The sequence below is a fragment of the Mus caroli genome, unplaced genomic scaffold (assembly GCF_978045245.1).
Source record: "Mus caroli unplaced genomic scaffold, Mus_caroli_1 scaffold_11, whole genome shotgun sequence".
In the NCBI taxonomy this organism is placed as follows: domain Eukaryota; kingdom Metazoa; phylum Chordata; class Mammalia; order Rodentia; family Muridae; genus Mus; species Mus caroli.
The window spans coordinates 91,193,904-91,220,118 of NW_028227266.1; the positions used below are offsets into that span (position 1 = coordinate 91,193,904).

The 26,215-nt window shown below is 38.0% G+C and overlaps 1 protein-coding gene across 1 annotated transcript; it reads left to right on the plus strand.

Annotated features, from left to right (window-relative positions):
- The first annotated feature begins 2,447 nt into the window (after positions 1-2,447).
- On the plus strand, positions 2,448-25,521 carry LOC110301871 (phospholipid scramblase 2). The gene is made up of 8 exons (XM_021172561.3): positions 2,448-2,773; positions 10,590-10,670; positions 16,033-16,265; positions 18,119-18,161; positions 19,051-19,271; positions 19,384-19,545; positions 23,301-23,462; positions 24,972-25,521. Exons 2-8 carry the CDS (start codon positions 10,598-10,600, stop codon positions 24,999-25,001), a joined length of 924 nt encoding a protein of 307 aa, XP_021028220.1. The 5' UTR covers positions 2,448-2,773; positions 10,590-10,597; the 3' UTR covers positions 25,002-25,521.
- The last annotated feature ends 694 nt before the right edge of the window (positions 25,522-26,215 follow it).

Consider the following 26,215-nt stretch of genomic DNA (forward strand, 5'->3'; position numbering starts at 1 on the left):
CAAAAATTAAAAAAAGAAGAGAAAAGAAAGAAAAAAGAAAAATAGTTGACTCCAGACAAAGGTATGCAGGCCTTTTTCTAGGGGAATTTTCGCTAGAGTTAGGTAATCTAAAGCTTCAATGGTGGGTGTTGGGGATGTTCCATGGATTGGTTTGTGATTGACTTGTGACCAGGTGGTTAGTGGACTGCATTCTTGTGTCATGAATGTTTAACCCCAGGATGAGATACACACAACATATAAGGCTGCCCAACACAGATAGATCTCCATCCTTCTGGTCATCCCCACACTGTTTGGCTGGGGGATTTTATGGCCTTGTTCTTGGAATGCATGGCTTTCCTCTTGAAGTCAGGCCTGGTTCTAAAATGGAGTGTATGCTGTCTTCTCCGTCTGTCAGTTACGAGCACACTCAGTCCTTCCTTCTGCAGTAACATCTGTACCGTGGCTATGGACTACTGTTTCTATCTAGGGTTCTCCATGGGGTCCATTTTCTATGCCAGTTAAAGAATGAGATAGGTGGGTGAGGGAAGGGGAGGGGATAGGGGATTTTCAGAGGAAAAACTAGGAAAGGGGATAACATTTGAAATGTAAATAAAGAAAATATCTAATTTAAAAAAAAAAAAAAAGAATGAAATAGCAGGAGAAATTTCAAGCTTGACAAGTACAAAAAGGAAAAATCTCCAGAAAGCAGCCGGACACAGCCCTTGAGGAGAGGCTTGTATTGGGGGTAAGGAAAACAGGTTTGGAGCAGACACACAGAGGAAAGAAAAGACCCTGGAAAAGCAGGAGGGGAAGGGGATGCCCAAGCTGAAAACCTACTCTTTTCTCAAGAGCTCGTTTTTGTTGTTTGGTTTTTTTTTTTTTTTTTTTTTTTTTTTCCCCCTCTTCCTCCCCTAGTTCAGGGCTTGTTAGTTTGCAGATAGACAGGATGGTGGATCAGTCCACAACTGTTATATAAAACATGGCCTGATCTGACCTGGTGAACTTGTCCAGAGAATCCATCAGCAGGGGTGTGGGGATGAGAGGCTAAGGAGAGGAGAAACCCTCTTTGAGGCCCTTGGTTTAGGCTGACTGGTTTTCACCTCTGACCAAGGGTGAGGAAGAAGCCTTTCATTATGTAGTCATGGCTCCCCCTGCTCCCCCTTTGTCTGCCTATCAGGAGCTCTACTAGACCCTCTCTAGAATTTTTATCTGTTGAGGAGTTTTTAAAAATTCTGTAGTCATTTTGTGGGGAGCAGTGAAGGAAGGCAGGAGAAACAGTCCAGCTTTGTGTGAAAGAAAAGCGAGCTCAGGACGTGAGGTGTCTGATGATTAACAAGTACTCTTAAAGTTTAGACTTCACTGTGCTTGAGAGGTCACAAAAGCATTGAAAAGGAAGAGTCCAGAGTGCACCACACAGACAGGCTGAGCTGGGTCATGTGAGGAGAGGGGAGGGGAAGAGGAAGGCAGTAGAAGGGAGATAAGAGATGGTCTGCCAACTAAGGAGGGGATAGCCTGGAGCAAGAGACTGGCCAAGAGGGTAAAGGATAGACCAAAAAATAAAACAAAAGAAAACAAAACAAAACAACAACAACAAAGCAAACAAACAAGGAAAACACCTAAAAAACAACAACCACAAACCAAAGAGCAAGGCAAACCAAAAACACATCCAGGTAACTTACATGACTGGATTTTATAGGGAAGAGCAGCCCTGCCTGTTGGCTGGAGGAGAATTTAGGGTACCAGACCAAATATGGCAGTCAGGCCCTGAAACAGGTAGGGAGTGAGGGATGCAGGGAGAACCTGGTAGCCAGCATTCAGTTTCATATGTTAATGGAACTCAGCCCTTTGTCTCCGGTTTGAGACCCACTAAGGACACTATTTCTAGCTTTTGTAATTAAGCTTGCATACTCTTCTCAATGACGAGAACATCTACAAGATATGTATGTTAAAATTAGAATCTGCCTCCAGGTATATAAAACACATGCAGTCTTGTGGGTTTGGCTTGATATGACTAGCTGTTGCATCTGGGGAGCCCTCTCGGTTGCTGTTCTGGAGCCATGAATATCGGGTGGCAGTATTTAATAAAGCCTCTTATTAAAACTTACCTGTGGTCGTGGTGAATCTCTGAGTGACCCCAGACCCATAACAGTCATAGGGAGACTCCATCTCAAAGAGGCTCATTCACCTGAACGTGAACAACTGTCCCATGATTGTGACAAAAATAGAATAAGGAAAAATAATATTGGTGGTCATACCGGCTCCTGCTGGTACTCAGTATAAGAAGTTAGGCATTTGAGGTCTATCTGGATATGCGCTCTGACTCTCCTAACCCAAAACAAAACAGAACAAAACAAAACAAAACAAAACAAGAAGGAAGGGAAAGCATTCCTGAGTCTCCTTTTGAATCAGTGCCAGCATTTGAAGAATGCAGTGGAGGTCAGAGTAAAGGAAATGCCAGTAAGTGTTTCTTTGGTGTTCCAGAACTGTGCACAAACCAGATATTCATTTCTACTGAGAGCCTCTGCCAGGAGCAGCTAACAATTCTCAAAGGACTTAGAACGCAGACAGGGTTTCAATTTGGTTGCTGGAGCATATCTTTTCAGTCAGGAAAAGGAAATCTAAAGACTCAGGAAACGAAACCTAAACTGCCTCATAGTCAAGGTGCTTTTCTCCCTGACTTTAGTCTAGTGGAGTAGTGCAGCACCTATGCCTTTCTGAGAGGAGTCTGGAGAGCCGAGTCGCTGCTGGTGCCAGGATTCTAGGAATTCGCCTCACTTGGAGTTGCATGAGAAAGGTAAGCCAGAAGCCCTGGTCGGTCCCTCTCAAGAGATCCGTGACCTTCACCGGACCCAGAACTTTTATAAGCCCTGCAAAGAGAAATCTGAGGGTGGGGATTTAAGCTGGAAGATAGGAAAGGTGACCAAGAAGGTGACTGGGAAGGGGAGGTGGGCACAGGGGCAAGGGAAGTACCTCTGCCTGGAGAGGTAAAATGGAGTTCAGTCAGATTTGTCTGTGGGCAGGTAGGAGTTTTGGGTTATTTTCCTGTATCTTGTAACAAGTAGCCAGTTATTCATTTGTCCAGTGGATATTGCCTTTATGTGTTCTATGTCTTTCCATTTCAAGCCTCTTGGTTGTAAACAAAATTTCCTGTTTTATTAGGAGAAGGATCTGAACTCATTGGAGGTCAGAGGCACCTCCTGTACTTTTGTAAAACAAACAAACAAACAAACAAACAAACAAACCCGTTAATTTTAGACACAAAGGGGCCAAAGTACCTCGACTCCTCATGACTGAGTAATCAGACTTTGACAGCTGGCAGTTGGAGCCATTACCTGGGAGGTCTCACACAAACGTTCAAGAGTAACTTCTAATGGCCCAGATAGCTCACCTCCAAGGGCCACTCTCAAAAGACAGTTATAGCTATAAACCATATTATTTAACAAGCAAGTGGAGTACCAGCATATCTGTGGACAAAGCAGGAGCGTTAAGGCCAGTAATTGTTCTTACCGGTTTTAGACACACATTCCCTTTTAAGAGGGTGTTTTGAGAGTCTGCTTGCCTCTTTCTTGCAGCATAGTTTATTAACTTTTTACGAATACCATTTCTGGTCTAGTGACTGCTATTACCTTATGCCTCTGCTTGTTATTCCCCTGGCCAGAGTCTGTACCATTTGTACAGGGTGTTTTAAGCCAGGAGCTATGCCACTTATGATACCAAATGAGAAGATAACAGAGTTTCATATGCCATAAATAATACCTGGGAAGTAGTAGATGGCTCTTTTCTACTTATTTTTCTCCTACCTAGCATCCCATACCACATCCTGTCTGAAAAGATCACATGAGGCCCCAGTTCAACTTAATAACACCATTTCATAGTTAAGTGCAATCCTTAATCAAGGCCATCGAGGAGGGGGATTAGAGAAACATATCACAAAGCCTGCTAGCTATTGAAGGATAAATATTAATTGGAACCCAAACTAGGCTTGGCATTTTATAGTACCAAGTGCTCAGAAAAGACAGAGCAGACTGTGTGTGCTCACACTGCCCACTCAGGCTGCCTGAGTGTGACCCTCTCTCAGTTCCTTTACATCTGCAGACCCTGGACCAGTTTCTCCATGTATACTGCTTCAGCTACTCTTACAAACTGTGCAACAAATTCTAGTTACGAATTCAAGTTAAAGTCTAGTACAAGACCTAACAGGTTAAATTGATTTTACATCAATTAGTATAGGTTGTTAGAGTGGCTGCTGTTACCATAAAGGACTGGGTGACAGTTGGCTTTTATTATGTCAAATATTTAAATACTTAAATAAGAAATGTTTGTGTAAATATGTGTGTGAATGCCCACTCTCTACAGCTTATGATTAATATCACTCAGTTTGAATGTCTGGGTGTTAATTAAAACCAACAGTTTTTTATTATTTATTTATTTTTATTTAATTATTTAATGTTTGTTTATTATTCTAAATTTTGTTTTATTAAACGCTTAAAACTGTTTCTTACCTTAGGAGCATTAACATGGCCAGTAGAACAGATCAAATTAAAAGGCTGTTCTGTCCTTCATAAGAAAGATGCTTTGATTGAAGTTGCTAAGAAATCTCCCTAAAACTTGATGGATTTAGTTTGTTTTGTGTGTGCTTATCTTCTGGAGAACTGAGCAAATAAGCACAAAGGATGTTAATCATCTTAATTCATGTGATTAGGGAGCTACATGTTATCAAATAGTTACTTTTACCTCATCGGTTTAGTTTCTGTTATGTGGAGGAAACCAGATGATCTGGAACAGTGAAGAAGGAAGCACAGGCTTGTCCACGGAGGGTTTGCAGGGATAATGAAGTGACCAAATGAAAAGGACTGAGTCGGTTCTTGTTTCTCTCCTCTCTTTCAATGACTTGAGCTTTTATGGTTTTTGTGGAACTTTGTACTAGCTTCTATATAATCTACATTCAAAGTTTATGAATAAAATACTCTAAGATCCGCTAATTGCATCTAAGCATGTTTTGTTTATTGTTCCTCCTTTAGTCAGATGTTGCTAGAAAGTCTTACTTTCTTGCAAAGACCACATTTCCTTCAGGCAGATTTATCTATTTCAGCACATCTGGCTTACCCTGTGTCCCCCAAGGGCTCACTGGCATCTTCTTATCTAGCTCACATTTGTGCATAGACAACTATTCTGGCTCCAGAGAACCAGCCGCCCAAGCTACAGTTCAACAGCTGAAGTCTGTGTCCTTTTTGGACATCAACCTTTCAAATGCATAACATGTATGCACAAAAATGGCCAGAAATACATGAAAATTATTAGGTTTGCAACTTATTTTTATTATTTTTTGGTCACTTTCTGACCTACTCTTCACTCCTCTTTCCCTCAACATACTGTCCCAGTTTCACTTGTTGATAGGACATTAAAGACTTAGAATTCTGGTGATGATCTCTAAAACGTTGAAACTGGTTTCTCTTGAGTATTGAATAGACTTATGATGAGAATTTTGTTCTTAAACTTGACTAGTAATTTCTCATTAAGTAGCCAAGACCTCTTTCTCTCTCTCTCTCTCTCTCTCTCTCTCTCTCTCTCTCTCTCTCTCTCTCTCTCTCTCTCTTTTTTCTTATTTGATTGACATAATAGTTTTGTGATTTTACACAAATACTTTCTGAAAGCTATGAGAGAATTTTCTGAATTCTGGGGCATGGGTTAGAAAGATTTTACTATAGTATAAATTATGAACAGTTTCCCACAGCACTCTCCTTCTCCTTGCTTGGAAAGGGTAGAAATTATCAAGCACCTCAGGACATGAGTGTGGCCTTATGATTTTTAGTAGAATGAAGCATCCCAAACATTTATCATAGTTTGGAAAATGTGTGTGATCATTTGTGCCTAAAATTCTGTTCTCATGTGATGACGATTCACATGGCACAGAACATAGGATAATGCTACAAGAAAGTTCAGAAATGCATCATGAAGAGTTCTTCTCTACCTAAAGTCTTTTTGTAATACTTCTTTAAGAGTTTTTTTCACAATCGTGTCATGTAAGTTATTAACCATTTAAGTAGGCGAGCATATGCCCAGCTGTTCCCAAAACTGAGTAACATGCCTGAGAATAGACCCATTAGAATTGAGAAAGCCAAAGATCATTATAATGGCACACAGAACAGTATACTAGCACACAAAGAAAGCATTGATTGAGTAGCTGGCTTTGTTCGACAATCACCAAGTTGCTTATTTTAATTGGCACATGTACAGGTATATTTACAGAAGCACCTCACTCTTTGAACGGCGACTCACAGTTTAATGCCTGTGATGTTGTATTCCTACTGCATTTGAAGTCTTTAATACAGTGAGGGCACTCGGGCTCTTTTCTGCAGCCCTTTGGCAATAGGTGCTCCTCCTCACTCTCTTATGTTAAGACTCATAGTAATGGAACAGGGTAGGAAGAAGAGAATATATTTTAGAATCTGTTCCGCGTAAAGAGTGGGTGGTTCCCACTTGGAAATGTAAACCTCGTTTATTACCACTAGGTGCATATAGGGCAGAGACAACCAACAGCTTAAAGTCCACCTGACACACAGCTTTATGTATTTCCAACTTCCCAGCATGCTCTTGGGTTCTAATTTGCATTAGATTTCTCAGTTTATCATAGCTAAACCAATAGATGAGATTTTCTTAAAACTAGATAAGAAATATTACCATACATATGTATAGATCTACAGTCCAAACGTTATAATTCCAATTCAACTGTTAACTCAATTGAAAATAAAAGATTAAAATTTGAAAATTTTAATATAAAATAAGGAAAACTTACCTACATCTCTTATAGAAGTCATTGATAATTTACCATTAGGTGTACTTTTCTGACAAAGAGGCAAAGTGAAAATAACGGTCAGTCATCTTTGAATTGCTGTTAACATTTGTTGGAAGTTTTCAGAACCTTCATTAGCCAAGCATTATCAATGAAGAATGATGTCTTATTAAAAATTGGGGAAGATTAAAACTTTACACACAGGTTAAATATGTCACATATCACATTCATAAGGAGTCCTACCCATTTCTACCTCTGGTTCACTGGACTCTTCACCCAAAGGCTTTTAGAAAATTGCCATTGGTCGTGCAAACTTTATATACCTCAGTATAGGGGAACGCCAGGGCCAAGAAGTGGGAGTGGTGGGTAGGGGAGTGGGTTGGGGAGGGTATGGGGGACTTTCGGGATAGCACTGGAAATGTAAATGAAGAAAATACCTAATTTAAAAAAAAAAAAAGAAAATTGCTAACCATCTTGGGTCAGCCACCAATTTCAGGTCTTTCTGAAAACTACATATGGCACGAGAGTCAAAGCCAGAAGTTTAACTGGATAGATAAAGCTAAATCAGATAACTGAAGAACACTAGCCCACGAGTCTATGGAACTCCAAGGCATCTTGTTTGAGCCAATCAGTGAAAATGGGCTGTATTCACAGAAGGTCTTCTCTTCTAAATCATGGGCAGATACTGTAAATGCTTTCGTTTTTCTCCCTATTAAGTTAATTTTGTTTACCTATTCTCTTCCGAAATGTTTGGCTTTGTTTTGTAGTTTTGGTTTTGGTTTTAGTTTTGGTTTTGATTTTTGATTTTTTGACCAGTGTTTCTTTCTGTAACCCTGCCTGTTCTGGAATTTACTCTGTAGACACGGCTAGAATCCAATTCTAAGATTCCCCTGCCTCTGCCTCTCAAGTGCTGGCATTCAGCCATGCATTTTTATATTTATGCTACAGAATCCAATGCCTATGTCAATATTTCAACAACAGAGAAGATGTATGCAAAAATATCCAATGCTATGAATTTTTCCCATATAGCCATTGGGAAAGCTAAATATTAGGCTTGTTGGTACACATATTATATATGTAGAATGCATTTCAGTTGGACAGTTTTCTGCTTCTGTGTACATTTTATATACACAAAGTTCACTGTAGTCACACAAATTAAAAAAATATAATTGTAATTAATCAGTCTATTCTAACAAGCCCTCAGAGGTATACCTTTGTATATTTCCATAGCACTGACTTAAGTGAACGCCAAACATGATGCTTTGTGCTTTTTCTCTAAATATTTTTTTTAAGTAAAATGTGTATCTATCAAGTGTTTAACAAAAGATTTTGCCATGTTAGAGTTTTAAGGTTCTCGTCAAAAGAGAAAAAGAAAATGCTTTTCTGATATGATCTTGCCCCTCCTTCTCTTGGTTAATGTAGAACTCACAATAAAATAATGTGTCTCTTATCAAGTCAGCCTTGATGAGTATATGAGACCATCTCCAGGACCATATTCCATATATTTCCCCCAAGTAGATCTTTATTAACGATGTCAGCATTGACTTATTTTCATGAAAGGCTTTAAAATGTTTAAAATTTATGTAGACTTGTTACATTATCCTTTACAAGCTTCAGGGTGGTTCATTTCAGCTTAGAAAGATCCATTTGGGTATGGGCATATTTAATTCTTTGGCTTCACAGATATATAGTTGTGTGTGTGTGTGTGTGTGTGTGTGTGTGTGTGTGTGTGCTTATATGAGCTCCTGACTTACTGAGTCCATCTGGTCCTGGTTATATATATATATATATATATATATATATATATATATATATATGCACTTTATATTATGCAAAAAGTGAGGATTGCTATGGGGCAGCAAAGTGTGTCATGCCAGTTTAGCATGGATCTTTCCATCAGTGCTGCAGTGTGTTTCCTTTTTAGATGTGATCTGAGACCCAGCGTGAGTGTCAGGGCTGCAGGAAGGCCTAACAGATAGGAGAACTAAGCATCCAGGCCATTCATCTACTACAAAGAAGTGGGAGAGGATGGTTTTAATGGGAATGAGGTGGTGGTATTTTGAGATATGGGATACCTTAGGGTACGTGACAGCAATTTGGGCAAGGGATTCTTTGTTTTCTACATTTATGGTTGCCATGAGCTCTATACTGCTGAGTTGTTATGAAATAATTGAATAAGGAGAATGGCTTCAGTCTAGCCTTTCTCACAAACATACATAAGCAATGAGTTGAATGATCTTTAAAAAAATCTACAAAAGCATTACATGCTGAAAATACCAGTTAAAAAGCCAGAATGTTTCCTTCCCTTTTTTTTTTTTGTAGTGGTTGTTTCATATTCATTATTGCTTTGCCTGCATGTATGTCAGTGCGAGGATATCTGATCATGTAGAACTGAATTTTCAGACAGTAATGAGCTGCCATGTGGATGCTGGGAATTAAACCAGGACTCTCTGAAAGAGCAGTCAGTGCTCTTAACTGCTCAACCATCTCTCCAGCCTCTGTTTACTTCTATGTTAAGGCCATGTTTCTATAACTAAATATAATGCCTATAATATCATAATTTTTGTAATGGCAAAGCCATTGTCACCCAGTCAACTGAGAGTAGCACAGAAAGATGCTCACTTCATATTTATTGACTACTTGAGATGGGTCAATGACTCCGTAAAGAGACATGACTATGAAGAAGCAATAGGTTGAAACATTCGTGAATATATCAAGATGATTCAAGTCAAAATATATAGATGATAACATTCAGATTATGTGTGAAGAATATAGTTTTTAGAAATAAATTGGTTGCAATTTAGAAACTTTGTAGAATTCAGTGTCAGTAGGGCAGGTCCAGAGTAAGCATTTCTTATTTATATGCATGTTTGTCTGTGTGACTGTATGTGCATTTACACATGTGTTCAGGTACCTAGAGGCCAAGAGTCAGATCCACTGGAGCTGGAGTTACAGACAGATGTGAACTGCATAATGTGAATATTGATAGCAAAACTCCAGCCCCGGAATAAGCAGCACGTGGGTTAACAGCTGACGCATCAAGACTAAAATTAATTCTCAAGGCAATGATTACAGATGCTTAATTCAAGGCTGGAGAAAAGGCTCAGTGGTTTAAAGCACTTTCTACTCTTGAGGAGGACCTGAGTTTGATTCCCAGCTCCACCTCCAACTACAATTCCAGGGGATCCAATGCCTCTCTCATGCACACATAGTTAAGAAAACCAAAAATAAATCTTAAAAAATTACAGATGCTTAATTCATAGTTTAATAAACCATTGACTCCAATGGTACTCTCCTGGGAGAAATTAAGAGAGGAATTGGAGTGAATATAGCAAGAATACATTGTATGAAATTCTCAAAGAATTAATGAAAACAATTTATTTTTTAAAAAAAAGTCCACATTTCTACCAGTACCGTCACCACACACAGGTAGGTTTATTACTTCTTCCACTACCTATCCATATGTGCTTTTAAAATTATCTTTGTTCTGGAAGGCAACCCAAAAGCAATCTGGAAATCTTTGGGAATTCATTCCCGGGAACTGAGTTGCCTCAAGCTATCTAGAAAAGAAGTTGCTGCAAATAGGATTCTGTTACATGTTGGCTCTTTTACAGGCACACCACCTAAATGTGTTGCGTTTACTCTGCGTGTTTCAAGCATATTATCTTGGCACTGTGCACTGTTTTTTTGTTTTGTTTTGCTTTGCTTTTTTTGGTTTTTGTTTTGTTTTGTTTTGTTTTGTTTTGTTTTGTTTTGTTTTGTTTTGTTTTGTTTCTTCCTTTAAGCTAATATGTCTGTGCTCCTTCCTGAATTGCAGGCTTGCAAATGGAGGCTCCTCGCTCAGGAACATACTTGCCAGCTGTGTATGCCCCTCAGTATCCTCCAGCAGCAGTCCAAGGTAAAGCAGTCATTGAAGAAGAAAAATATTACTGATCAATTGATGTTCCAAAGAGAGAGAAAGAAAGATTAAGCGATCATGCCTTCATTTTTATTAATTTTTTTTTCTTAAACTTGCTTCAAAGAAACACTGGGGGCCTAGGTTTTGTTTTATTTTAGAATAAGCATTTTTTTCCAATGAATTAATTCTTATTTATAAAGGAGCATAACTGATATGACAAACTAATAGAACCAATGAGTCTATATTTACTCATGAAATATAAGATTGAAAATAAATTAAATCTTGATAGATAATAAGTAAAATCTTTTATTGGCTGTTCCCCTGTGCTGAAAATTGTTTCATGTGATGGTATTTTCCAAAATCTAACTGTGGGTGGTTTTTGTGCCATAAAGTCTTTGGAAGTAATTGTACCCAGTGAAAAAGAATAAAATCTTAAGGCTGGAAGCTGCCCACTACAGAAACGTCGCTAGCTCAAAGTAACCATCACTTTCACTGTGTAATGCATATGAAGGCTCTCCTCTTCTGTTCGTGCTGCATGTTATTTTCTGGTTAAAAGAAAAAAGGAAGTGAGTCACATATTACACATACGAGGATGTGCATTTATCATTTCAAACACTAAACTCTCTGAAATCTAGGCAGATGCTATTGTCAGCATCATGGGATCTTTGTAAATGCCAATGTTGATGGTGTACCTGATTTACCAGTGGCAGGCTATGCAGCTCCTCCGTGAGCACCCTGGGGACGAATATCAAAGATGTTCTGCTTGTGAGGAGGGGTACATGCCTTTTGTGTTCTGAGTAAACAGATTGGCTCTGGGAGTTGAATGGCCTGTGTAATTGTCTTAGAAAACTCCCTGTGGGTCCAGGATCTTTATCCAGATGTTTGTAATTAAAGGAATATGAGCTGACTAAGCTCCAGAGCTCTAAGGCAGAAGTTCTCATCTGTAGCTGTCATTAATTTTCATTTAAAAATACTAATACAGAGGATCTTCCTCGGGAAATTAAATCACTCCTTTAAACAATGACTGGCGATTTCCAAATAGCAAGGTGATTCTATTGTGAGCCCTGGGTTGAGAACATCTGTTCTGAGTTCGTATAGATAAAGTGCTTGGAGAATTCCCAGCATGTCCATCATTTAACCCAGGCACACATAGAACAGATTAATTAACCTTACAGCTAATTTAAACTAGGAATACATGTTAAATTCAGTTAGTATATGGCTTGGAATGTATTAGAAAGAGTAGCTTGGTACGGTTTCTAAGTTCCAAGACCACAAATAGGATATGTCTTCATATAACAATGGGGTGAGAATGATGACGACTTAAAATGTAAAGATTCCCGAGTTAGAGGCATTGCTCTAAGCAAGGGATTGCCATATTTAGGCTGGTTAATCTAAGGATGATAAGATCTAAGGATCTAAGAAACAGTGTTTTGTGCCCATGTCTGCTGATTCAACCAAATACAATCAAAATTATTCAGCCAAAATACAATCAACCAAATATAAACAGAACATTATTTGTATTGAACTTGTATATACAAATCTCTTGTCATTATTCCCTATGCAATGAGATGTGGTAGCTTTTATGACATTTTATAGAATTAGGATTTCAGGCAATACAGTAGTGATTTTGTGTCTATGAGAGATATGCACAGGTCAAAGAAATACTGTTCATTGGATTTCCATCCAAATGGCTTCTCTAGAACCTTTATCCTGTAGGGACTTAGGAACCACTGTACTATTATGGTTGCCCTAACACTCTGGAAAATTAGGTCCAGGGAGCTTGGATGAGACTTCCAGATCTGCATTTTGTACTTATAGCTATCTGGAGGTAGCCTCAAGCTTTCATTCCTTAGACTGCTCCATTTCTGCCAGTGTATGCCTGAGTAACACTCAAAACTGCTTCATAAGGGACCAGGTGAACTACTTCCTGTTGTCTTAGCCATTCCCTGATGTCACAGTTAAAGATTTCCCCCTCTTTAGCAGTAAGGCTAAATTCATGTACAGTCATAATTTAGACATTCTCTTTCCGTATGGAACATTTCTCACCACATTATTTTATAAAGTGTTTTCATTTTCCTGTCTTACGTATCAGCATAAATAAAATCTATGTAAACTAACTGCCTCATATGTTGCCATCTCTCCTAAAACTTTTCCTGTCACATAAATATGAAATCCTTTCTGTAAGTGTACTAGAAGTTATGTGAAAGTCTTTCAGATCTACTGCAGCACCTGCCATTAATTTGTCCTCTGCAAAGCTTACTTGATGTGGAAATTATAAATTGCAAGTGTTAAAGTTAAAGCATTATTATATCATTACTGAATACTTATATATCTTATTTTTAAAACTGTATTTACTTTAGTTATTTGAATTCAATCGGCCTTAGCCATTGGGGAAATGAAAATTAACACTACATCAAAATCCCATGTCATTCCATTCTAAATGGTCCACTTGAAGAAAACAGCAGTAAATGATGAGCTGGGGATGGGGACTTACGTTCTGCTAGTACATTAATGCAGTCAGTAAGAAAATTAGTACTAGAGGCCTTTCCAAAAATTAAAAATGGAACTATCGCATGATTTCCCTCCTAACAGAATCTAAGTCAGCATACCACAAACATTTATCCATGGTGATTACTATACTATTTGTAATGACCAAAATATGGAGTCATCCTAGAGGCTAATCAGTAGATGAATAAAACCAAACATATACACACATGCACACACACACACACACACACACACATACATGCACATGCACATGCATTCTCTGACTCTCTCATGCACACACACACACACACACACACACACACATTTTATTCAATTAGAAAGGAGAGTGAAATTATGACATTTATAGAAGATGGATAAAACTAGACAGCACCATGTTTAAAAATACAAGCCAGACTGAGTATGGTGGTGCACATCTTTAATCCTAGAACTTTGAGAGGCAGAGAATAATGGATCTCTGTGAGTCTTGTGCCAATTTGGCCCACATAGCAAGCTTAAGACAAGCCAGCCAGGGCAGTATAGTGAGACATCTAAAAATAATCAACAAACAAACAAAACAGAGAGAGACAGAGAGACAGAGACAGACAGAGAGACAGAGACAGAGACATGTGTTTGTATATGTCTGAGTAAGCAAGAGACAGAGAGAAGAGATACAAGCCAGAGTTCCAAAGACAAACATTTCTGTTTAATAAAAATAAAATAATAATAATAATAATAATAATAATAATAATAATGTAGTGTAATCTAGATTTAAGAAACATGTCTATATAAAATGGAAATGTAGGCCCAGCTATTCTGGGGACTAATCAGAACCAGTGGAAATATAGAGGATGGTATACAAGAGGGTGATAGTAGATGAACTGGCAGCAAAGGACTTGATATATAAGTATGTCAGTGTCACAATGCAACTTTGTCATTTGGTCTGCTAATCTAAGTTTTTAAATTGTTGTTGGTCTAAACCATACACACACACACAAACACACACATAATATATATATATATATATATATATATATATATATATACATAATATACATATATATTATGTGTGTATAAAACTAGAAGTCATAAAAAGAGAGCATATTGAAGTTAATTTCAGAGGTGAGATAAAATTTTTTTCTAAAGCCCAATAATCAGATAGACCATCACTATGACCCAGAGTCATCCTTAGTGACAGCGAGAAGCACAGAATGTAAGACAAAAACAAAGGCTCAGAGTTTACTTCTCAAGACAAAGAAGTCTAGGGAAGAATATGACAATTCTAGCATGCCACCAAGTAGTCCCTCCTACACATGAAGACCTAAGGATGGTTTTCACCACTTCTTCTTGAAAGTGTGTGGGAAGACTTAGACGAATACCTATTTACTAAAACTGGTGAGCCTGATAGTCCTCTCAGCTGGAGGGTAGAACACAGAGTTGCTAGTCAACCTTAAGGGCCCAGAACATGTCCCTAAAAACAGGTGTCATTGAACCCCAAACATTAGCTTGCTACTTTTATGAAGCCTTGGAATACAGGTGACAACATTCTACCACATTACAATTACCTGCCTAGATTGACAGATTGCCTAGAGTTTTTATTTGTTTGTTTTTGTTTTTATTAATTCCAGTTTTGTTTATATATATTCATTTCAATGGGAGGAGATGAAAAAATTGAAATGACATGATATACAGGTGTAAAAAAGTCATAATAAAGTCCATCATTTTGCTGAGCAATTTACTACACACTTCACAGAAGGAATTACTAGGTCTCTGTTAATAAAAATTAAACAAGGGCTGGAGAGATGGCTCAGCAGTTAAGATCACTGGCTGTTCTGCCAGAGGACCTGGGATTCATTCCCAGCACCCACAAGTCAGCTCAGAACTGTCTGTAACTTCAGTTCCAGCGGATCTGACACTATCATGCAGACATATATGCAGTCAAAACACCAATGCACATGAAATAAAAATAAATAAATCTTTAAAAATATATAAACAATTCATTGGGTGCAATATATTTAAATTTTATAATTTAGTACCATATGTTTTGGGGGAAAGACATTTTGATATTTTAAAAAGGGTGAAGTAAGATCAGTTAGAGGAAAAAAACTTTGTAGCTGAGAGGCAAAGTAGCACAAGAAGCTAAATAAGCTTTTATCTTATAGTGAGCGTGTGATTGCTTACTGTACCAATCAATAGGAGTAGAGCATGTTACAACAGAGTGCTCAGATTCAGCATTTAGAACAGGCATCTTAGAAATACTTAAGTGTAGCAATAGTGGTAGAATTCATGTATATGTTAAGGAAGATTACATATGTGTATGTGTGGACATACATACACATACGTTTCTTAAATTTAAATTCTACAAAAGATTCTTTATTATACAATATAAAGGTACTTACTTTTGTGCCTCTGGCTTATGTCCCGTATGGTGATGTCTAGTTTCATACATCTTCCTACAGATGTTTTATGCTTCTTTATGACTGACTAAACCTTCATTGTTTATATCTATAATTCATATATATATGTATATGCATATCCATATTGATTATAAGTATATCTAATTTCATATACATAATGTCAATATGTGTGTGTGTAAAATTTTCTTCATTCATCTGCTGGTTGGTAGGTAGCTAGGCTGATTCCACATCTTTGGTATTGTGAATATTATAGCAATCAACATGGGTGTTTATTCTTCATCCTTCCTAATTAGAAGCAGGTATAAATCACAGGACTGCACTGAAAAGTCTTAAACCTCATAGACACATAATTTCTGGATGGAGAGATCATTTGGTAGATGTCTGGGATAGATAAATCCACATGAACTGCTGATATCTTTTCTCTATGAAGTCGAAAATCACTGTTTTTGCTCCTATTCCAGGACCTCCAGAGCATACTGGACGCCCCACACTCCAGACTAACTACCAAGTTCCCCAGTCTGGTTATCCAGGACCTCAGGCTGGCTACACAGTCTCAACATCTGGACATGAAGGTTATGCTGCTACACGACTTCCTATTCAAAATAATCAGACGATAGTCCTTGCAAACACCCAGTGGATGCCAGCACCACCACCTATTCTGAACTGCCCACCTGGGCTAGAATACTTAAATCAGGTAAGTCTATAGAACTCACAAAGGAAATAAAAACTGTATTTCTACTTCTAATTTACTTGAACAACAAATGATTCATTCACCAAAGCATGACATATTCCTATATGCCCTCTGGGTACTCATAATTCCCCTAGATGAGTATCATTTTTTAAGAAGAATATCAATGTGAGATAATTGTGTTTTCTGTTCCTGTGAATTTAGTCTGTGATAACAGCCAATGGCCATTGGCTGTTAGGATTAATTAAACATTATTCTAGTTATCATCTCTAGTTTAATCCTTATAGAAAATCTGTGATGTATGGGCAAGATAATAATTATCACCGTTCTTTTCAGAATTGGAAGCTACTGTCAAGAAAATATCTGCTTTGTCCAGGCTCAAAGACCAAGGAAGAGTCATTGTGACTTACTTTTAAATGTGGACTTCATTACTGAGCACAAACAGGTTTTACCCCAAAACCTGATGTCAATTAATTTTAGCAGGATGAAGCTTATTAAGAACTCATAATAACGTAGGGTGAAGTATATAAATCAGTGAAATAATGAGGGCTGTAGGGTGCCTCCAATCCAGGAACACACCCAGATGACCCTGTGGTAGCCAAGTTGTTCTCAGTCTCTCTGGCATACACGGCAATAGCATGTTCCATGTGCACTCAAACAGCAAACTCAGAAATGTCAGTCATCGTGAATTCTCATCCCTATAGAGGACATCTTTCTTGACTGACATACACATACCAACCAAAGCTCAGGATCAACTGCACAGACAGAGGCAGATAGAAGGGAGAAGTAGAAGAATAAGGAGGGGAACTGTAGAATGCAGTCTTCTGTTTGTGCACACACAGCAGCTCTGGTTGCCTGTAAATGCCCAAGAAGGAGAAGCTGGCCAAATTTCCTCCATTGAACCTGGAGCAGCTCTTGAGATCTCATCCCTAAATTTTGGTACCTGCTGAGGGAAGGAGACTATTTCTTTCTAGAGAGCATGGTTACAGATTGACTTCCCATGCTCCTGTAGATACCCTGACACCTTCACACACATGGGCTGTACTAATTGGACTTAGTAGAATATTTAAACAGAGGAAAAAAGAGAAGATTTTGATCTTAAAAAAAATACCCTGGAATATGTATAATTTAATATGGGCAAATAAAATATCAAGGAACGTTACCACTTACAATAAGTGATAGCATCCTATAAAAATTATCTAAATATATACATCCATTATCAATCAATCTTGTCTTCTGGAAGGACCACTGTTTTGTAATTTTATGGGAATTACATTATAAATCAGCGTTATATGGCCTAAAAATTCTCATTTTCTAATGAACAATTTAAACACACTGATGCTGGGGCTGGAGAAATGGCTCAGGAATTAAGATCAGTTCCTAGTCTTGCAGAGGACCCAAGTTTGGTTGCCAACACACACATGCTACTTCCAACCATCTTTATCTCCAGTTCTGATGAACCTGACTCCCACTTCCTGCCTCTGTAAGTACTGAATACAAGTGGCAAACTTACATACATGCAAGCAAAACGTTCATACACATAAAAATAAATGTATTTTATATATGTGAGTACATTGTTGCTGTCTTCAGACACACCAGAAGAGGGCGTCAGATCCAATTATGGATGGTTGTGAGCCACCATGTGGTTGCTGGGATTTGAACTTAGAACCTTTGGAAGAGCAGTCAGTGCTCTTAACCACTGAGCCATCTCTCCAGCCCCATAAATGTATTTTAAAATAAATGTTTGCCATTAAAATATAAAAGTTAATGCTACCCAAAAAGTAATGTAAATTGTGAAATATTGATAATATTAAGGATCGATAACAGATTCCATCTATCTTTTCCTTTTTCTTTAACAGATAGATCAGCTTCTGATTCATCAGCAAGTTGAACTTCTAGAAGGTATGTATCCATTGTGACAATGGTATTTTTAGAGATAGAAGCAGTTCATATAGTTGCGTCTTCTACAGCAGTCTTTGGTGGAAGATTCAATTAGGAGGTCACAGATGTCTCTCCTCACACGAAAAGAAATTATAGATGTTATCTCCTGTCCACTTCTGAGAAGTAGGAGTCAGAACTTCCTGGGCTGGACATGTGTACCCTTGAGATATGTGTTAGAAAGGAAACAGCCAACTCTTACTCTCTCTTACTCTGTGTGTACTAAACGAACCTAGTCCTTCCCTTAACTTCTACCTCTTAGCAACTCTCTGTCAGTGTGTGACCAGCTTGAGACTTGCCAGAACCTCGAGCAGTGGTTCAGCTCTCATAGAGGATGTGTGTGTATTTATATGTATATATGTGTGTTTATACGTTTATATTTATATTTGTATGTGTATATTTGTCAAATATTGATTATATATATACATATATATATTCTTCAACTATTGATTAAAACTTTCACAGACTTTAAATAGAACAATCACTCTGTAAGCACCAAAGGAATGCTTTCCTAAATGAGTTTATTGGACATTTATCCTCATATCTAGCCTTACCTTTCCCCTCAGCACTGGATGACCATACTCAGGAAAGCCCCCTTGTGACAAGAGTACATGGAGTTGAAGACACAGATTGCTCTCTTTCAAGGTCTCCCATATGGACTTCATTCCTTCTTACCTGAATGTTCTTCCTCCTTTCCCACTGCCATTTCCTGAGTGCAGATCATCTCTACACTGCCTATCTCTCCTTTTCTGCTGTTCCACGTAAGCCCAGGCACACCATCCCCCTGTTACCTCACGAGTGAGCCACTATTCCTCACAAAGTGGTGAATGTGATTTTTCCCATATGTTATCAGTCTTAACAGGCTTTGAAACAAATAACAAATTTGAAATCAAGAACAGCCTCGGGCAGATGGTTTATGTTGCAGTGGAAGATACTGACTGCTGTACTCGAAATTGCTGTGAAGCGTCTAGACCTTTCACCTTAAGAATCCTGGATCATCTGGGCCAAGAAGTCATGACTCTGGAGAGACCTCTGAGATGCAGTAGCTGCTGCTTCCCCTGCTGCCTCCAGGAGGTCAGTGTCAAGTAACCATAGCAGCTTGAGAAGAAACAAGAGTTTTCAAGTATGGATTAAACCTGGATGGTATGACTATGGTTACATGAAATGTGCACTCTTGCCTTTGTAGATAGAAATCCAGGCTCCTCCTGGGGTGCCAGTAGGTTATGTGACTCAGACCTGGCACCCATGTCTGCCAAAGCTCGCTCTTCAGAACGACAAGAGGGAGAATGTTCTAAAAGTAGTTGGTCCGTGTGTTGCATGCACCTGCTGTTCAGATATTGACTTTGAGGTAAGAAATATAATGTCCACAGGATGTGTTTTCCTGACATGAAAATAATATATTCCTATAAGATATTACTAATGAATTACCTAACTAGTGTGACTTGATGTGTACCCACCTCGCAAATGTTCACTTAATTATTCAGAGCAAAGATCATTACTTTTATTAAAGGTTAGTGCAGAGTATCCCCAGTGACATGCAAAAAAGAGGCCAATTCAAATAAATAAATGTATAAGAAGAAAAAGAAAAATATCCAGCATTTAATATTTTATAGGTTTTACTTTTGAACTGGCTGAATGGCTCTACCTTTTGCTGTACAATATAAGAACCTGAATCTGCATCCCAGCATCCCTAAGAAAACCCAAAGTGTGTAGGTTTGTACCTCTAATCCCAATTTGGGGGCATGGGGAAATAAGGCTACCTAAGGCTTGTTGGCCAACTGGTCTATTTCAATAAGAACTACTCAGGCTCAGGCAGGAGGGACCTGGTCTCAAATAATACGTTAGAAAGTGATAGAAGTGCTGGTAATAGTGGTGCACACCTTTAATCCCAGCACTTGGGAGGCAGAGGCAGGCAAATTTCTGAGTTCGAGGCCAGCCTGGTCGACAGAGTGAGTTCTAGGACAGCCAGGGCTACACAGAGAAACCCTGTCTCGAAAAAACAAAAACAAAAACAAAAACAAAAACAAAAACAAAAACAACAAAAAGGTGATAGAAGAAGACACCTAAATTCCTAAATTTTTCCTTTGGCCTCCATTCCCACATATGTACACACACACACACTCATGTACACACACTCATACACACACACACATGGGGAGAGAGGGTGGGAGAGAGAGGGATAGCGAGCTCTGTTAACACAGTATTAATCATTTTATACCTGAGAGTATCCAAGACTCTTAACCCCTTATCCCCAGGTTCTTACTCTTTGTGCTTTTATTCTGCATTATAAACCTCAAAAGCTCTTGGTCAAGCACACACCTTTTGTTATTTGAAATTCCTATCAAAACCCCACTGGTATAATGATAGTTTCAATGTGAGATGTTTACAAGACACATCTCTCTTCTCTGGTGTTCCATTTTCCAAATTTTCCATTACCCAGAGTGAACTGTGGTTTTAGTATCTGGAATAAAAAATCCCTGAAATAAACAGGGCTTAAGTTATAAATTACACCCTAGTCCCAGTAATGTGAGCTAAGACCTCAGGCTGTCCTCTTCCACCTGCCTGGGTATGAGTCAACTTCCTGCACACCCTCCACAATGTCCATTACAGAAGCTCATTATTAGGGTTCAGTCACAGACACCTGACCTTGTGTTCTCTCACTTAGCTGATCAAGCAGCCTTTATGCCATAGCCTAAAGCAGTCACCTGATCTGGGCAGCCTTTATCTCAGTTCATTTCATTACCTAGCACTGTTCAACTCACTTCACCAAAGGCCAAGAAGTGGGAGTGGGTGTGTAGGGGAGCAGGGTGGGGGGAGGGTATAGGGAGCTTTTCTCTTCTAACAAAATTCATGGTCTTGAGGGAAGACCTGAGACGTTTTAAGAAAATACAAGCGACAGAGAAATGTTTATATGATATGTACAGATGAAAATACTTATGAATATTTGTAATGATAATTCTTCATACAGCATATTATGCTTCTTTGAGAATCAGAAGGTAGTTGTAGTTAGTTTCAAGTTATGGTAGATTTTTCATTTAGATCAAGAAACAACATTAAGTGAAATTTTGTTGGCATGTGCTTAATTTAATAAAAATTCTGGAGTTTTGTGATATTCTTAGGGATTTTAAGTTTAATTGTGTCATCTGTCTGCATGGATGTCTTCAAATACACAATGCCTTAAATGGGATACAACCTCTATTGTATATTTAGAATGACTACATCTAGGTCTTGTCTTTGACAGACCTTAGAAAGTCCCATTTGTTCCATTTCTATAGAAGCTGTGATGGTAATGTTCGTATCTTAAAAATAAGAAACAGTAGTATGAGCCACTAACAACAGGAGAACGCTGAGTTATGCTAGGCCATTCATTTGGAGATGAAATTTCCTTGTTCAGATGTCCTGTTTAAAATTCTGCCTGGGATCTGAATTGGAGACTTAACAGCCAAAGGTGCTTGCTACCGAGCCTGAGGATCTATCCACAGGACTAACATGGTGGAAGAAGAAAAATGACATCTCTAAGTTGTTTCTCAGACTTCTGCACCTACACCAAGCTGTACAAGTTTAAACACACACACACACAAACACACACACAAACACACACACACACACACCTTTAAAAATATTCTCAAATGTAGGTAAAAATACCTATGTTCTGGTTACTTTGCAGTGTAGTTTACAATCCACATTTCTGATCCTCACCAATAAGATTGCATGTACATTAGAAATAAAATTCAGTTAGCTTTAAGGTTTTGCTTTGTAAAATATGGTAAATGTGCTTGTGTTTCTCCATGGAGTATTGGGTTTATGATGCTGGCAAATTGCCACTTTGCTTCCATCATATAATTTATACTTCAAAGATATATATGATGATTTATGACTGATCATAAATGTTTAAATGACAGCTATTGTACATAATATATAAAGTGATAGAGCAGCTTATCATAATGCCATATCTGATACAACTGTAATGGTTCATGACTTCAAACAGACAGCACTGTGTTCACATTATGGCCTTTAGGACAGCCACGTTTCTGGGCATGGATGAAGCTCATGCAGATGGCTCTAACTTGGACCATACAGTGACATCCCATCTGCTCAAGAAAAGTGTGTCCTAGGACTGTGGCCATAGCGTCTTGTTGTGTGATACTACTCACTGGATGCACATATAGGCCAAGCCAGTTGGCCATGGTGAACACTCAAGTCCTCGGTCACACCCTGTCATCAAATTAGACACCCAAGCAAACCCAGTTCTAAAGGAGCAGAAAATGTGCTATGCCTAGCCTGGGAATGGAATGCAAGGGCTACTCTCTGAGCAGTAACCTGTGACTTTCCATTCATGGTAGAGGTAGACTTCAACACATTGAGGTGCCACCCTCCTCCAGTCACATCATCTGTGACTACCTCTAAGGTCCCTTGATTACTTGGTGGATCCTGCCTGGGGCAAGGACTTTAAAGGAGTCTGTTCCCGTTCCCATCTTTGGTGACCTTTGCAGGTTTGGACAGGACACCTTTTCCTCCTCATTTGGCAAAAGCCTTTGTGTTCATTCCTTTGTGAGCATCTATGTGCCCTTTATGGAGCAGATTTAATTTGGGCTCAGTCTGTTCTAGTATATTTTGGGGACCTGGTATTTCCTCCCACAGGACCCCCGAATCAGAACCTTTTCATATTGGAAGTACTGACTTTGCATACCTTTCTTCTTGCATTCTTTACACCCTACTAGTTCTCCATACCTAACTCATATCTATGTGCCTTGGCTGTCTCTCATGGAGCATCTTGTTGGGTTCTTCCAGTCACCACATGGTTGTTAGGTCTTTCTGGGCTGTTGCATTTCATTCCCTGCTCCCCTACCACCCGACTCTGTGGATGACAATGAGCCTCTGCCATGTTTAAACTGTCAGCCTATGTGAAAGTTAAGATTCTCAAAGCAGGTAACCTAACAGAAGTCCCATCTATTGTCTTCCCAATAGCTTTTTAAAATTTTAATAAAAGAAACACTTTGAAGATAATTGTAATAAAACATTCATCTGATTTTACTTCAAGTATGAAAATAGGTTTTTCCATGTGTATTCTACAAATCTGTATGATTTTATTTTCATACATAGATCAAGTCTCTTGATGAAGTGACTAGAATTGGCAAGATCACCAAGCAATGGTCTGGTTGTGTGAAAGAGGCCTTCACGGATTCAGATAACTTTGGGATCCAGTTCCCGCTAGACCTGGATGTGAAGATGAAAGCTGTGACGCTTGGTGCTTGCTTCCTCATAGTGAGTGTGTTCCTGAGCATCCTCCTTATAAGAGTTGATAATGACTAGGCAAATAAGTATCCCAATGTGACCCGATGACACTCATGGGTTTTATGCAAGATTCCACTTTATCATAGCTCTTTAATTACATTTAGTCCTACTATTCAGATACCGCTGACTCCTTACTCTAATGAGTCAATATGTCAATATCTTGTTATGAGTCAAAGCACAGATTTTACTTTTCAGATTTTTTCTTCTTTTGCCATTCAGGTTTTTCTTTTTAAAATAAAACATAAAATTAGAAACTTAGGGGAAGTGTTGAATCTGTATTTATATGGAAAAAATGTGGTCAAAATGCAAATGTTGTTCAGTCATTAAATTATCATCTAATGCATAACTATAAGTTGCAATAAGGTTGTTCATCCAGTCCTACCTCTATTTTCCAACCTCTAGAGTATTTAGGGATTCAAGAGAGAAATTAATACAAACATTTATATGCCTAGGTATCTCAGCAGTGTTTCTAATTTCTCAAATAAATCAGAAATCCATAATTGATAGGTTCATAGTACCCTAGAAGTTTCTAATATGCAGGCAATGTTCTGGAAGAAAACAGTGTCCTCAACCTTAGCTACACAACAGACATACCTAGTACATACAAACTTTCCCTGACCAGATTGCACCTTAATTAGTAAGTTAAACTCTTCAAAGGTTTGTCCAAGTTTTTAGTCTGTGTATAGTTCCCAGCTAGATCCACTGAAAATTTGAAACATGAGATATCTTAATCATTGACTTGGAGATACAATAACAATTATAAGAGCTTATGCAGTCCCAAAGTGTACGTTCTTTCACCAAACAAATATGAAGTAAAAATAAAGACAAAAGTAAACCGGAGACTTTAAAGGATTTCATATAACACTGACCGTGGTCATGTTTAGACATCAATTCAAGGAAAACTATATTAAAAGTAATTTGTAAGATGTTCAATTAAATGACAAAAATGACCAGGCTATTTGGTAGTATGGAAGATTTATTGTGGTGTTTAGTAAAAACAACTATTCATATCTGTGTCGCTTCCTTATGAACTGGTTTGATAAAAGATCTTTGCTTTTAAATAATGTAGGTAGGACAATAAGGCTGTATGGCAAATTAACTGGTAAACACAGATTACTCATATTAATCATTTTTGAAGCCAAATGAGCAGGTTCTGAGATTTTTTTCACTACCGATTTTTATTTGAGTTATGCTTGATTGATTTTTATACAGGGTTAAATAAAACCAATATTTTATGGAGAGAAATGGGAAGAGGGTTGAGAACATTTTTGTTGTTGTTGTTTACATTTGAAAAGTAAATCTAGATGTAATTTGGGGGACACATTTGAATCAGATCCAGGGCAGGTGAAAGATCCCATGTTTAGAAAACGAGCATAATCCATAGAGTTTGGGTGTTAGATGCTGTTAGACTTCTGTATCTGAGACTAGGTCATTCTTTGTCTCTGAAAAAAATATTTCTATATCTTTCTTTATATATAGGATTACATGTTTTTTGAAGGCTGTGAGTAGGAACAGAAATCCGACCTGCAGTAGGGACCAATGAAAGAGGACAGAGAAGATCTGAAGTCTACACAAGGAGATCATACGATTGAGAGACCTGGGGCTTTTTAATTTCTTCATTGAAATTTCTCAGAATCAAGCTGTTATACATGAAGCATAGTATGTAACATTTTGATTTTCAAATGCTAGTTTATCTTTTACATTATTGGAATAGACCTGGATAATTATCTTTATACACTTCTAAAAAAATTCACCAAATTCAAGTTAAAAAAAAGAAGACGACGAAGAAAAGTGTATGTTTTAAAATAAAACATTTTATGGAAAAGTAAGTTAAATCATAATCTTTGATTTATTTTTCATCTTTTGTTCAATTTAAACCTTGTTAGTGCTGATTTTATTATAAAATTGTACTTTACTATCAAACCTAGTTAGTTTATTTCTTACAGAAATTCTCCTATTATTTTGAAATTATATATTTTTGAAAGCTTTTTAAAAGATACTATTGCCTGGGAAATTCTATTCAATAAAATGCTAATGAGAAAAGATAATGTGTACTTTCTTCCATCTTTAGAAAATAACATTAAATGAACTTATTAAAATTTCTACTGTTTTAACTTTTTATACTGAAAAGTTTATGACTCACCAGTCTGAAATGTTTTTTGGTGAATGAGGACATATTTTGCTGCCAAGAAACAGCGACTTTCAGGACTTACCATCTTTACTATTGCTATAATGTTTGACATTACTTACTTTCAATTATTAATCAAGATCCTATCGTGGACATGGCCAGAGAACAACTTGATCTCTGCTGTTCTCCAGGTGACTCTAGATTTCTGTCAAGTTTGCAATAAAACCTACCTAGGACATCAGGATGCTTTTATTCCCACAACAGCAGAAAACAAAACAAAACCAAAAAATGCAAAACTTATACCAAGATTTAGAGCTGTTAGTATAATAACTGTATCATGTGCTTCCTTAGTCTTTGGAACTGGATTGTGGGGAAAATGTGAAAAAGTTAGGAACCTTGGATTAGAAAATTTCTAAAATGCTGTTGCTGGAGCTTAACCTGTGGAAGTTCGAAAAACTAAAAGGCTGTGAAAATTGGACCCTTGAAGCCTAGGTTCATAAGGGAACACAGACACTTAATCAACCAACCATACCCCTCAGAGCTCCCAGGGACTAAACTACAAACCAAAAACATGGAGGGACCCATGGCTCCAGCC

What these genes read in the sequence shown, in the direction of transcription:
- LOC110301871 (XM_021172561.3), top strand. Translation starts at nt 10,598, where the DNA reads ATGGAGGCTCCTCGCTCAGGAACATACTTGCCAGCTGTGTATGCCCCT. An exon ending in TCCCCTGCTGCCTCCAGGAG is followed by an intron (nt 19,272 to 19,383) that starts GTCAGTGTCAAG and finishes TTGCCTTTGTAG; the next exon opens with ATAGAAATCCAGGCTCCTCC. An exon ending in GTTCAGATATTGACTTTGAG is followed by an intron (nt 19,546 to 23,300) that starts GTAAGAAATATA and finishes TTTCATACATAG; the next exon opens with ATCAAGTCTCTTGATGAAGT.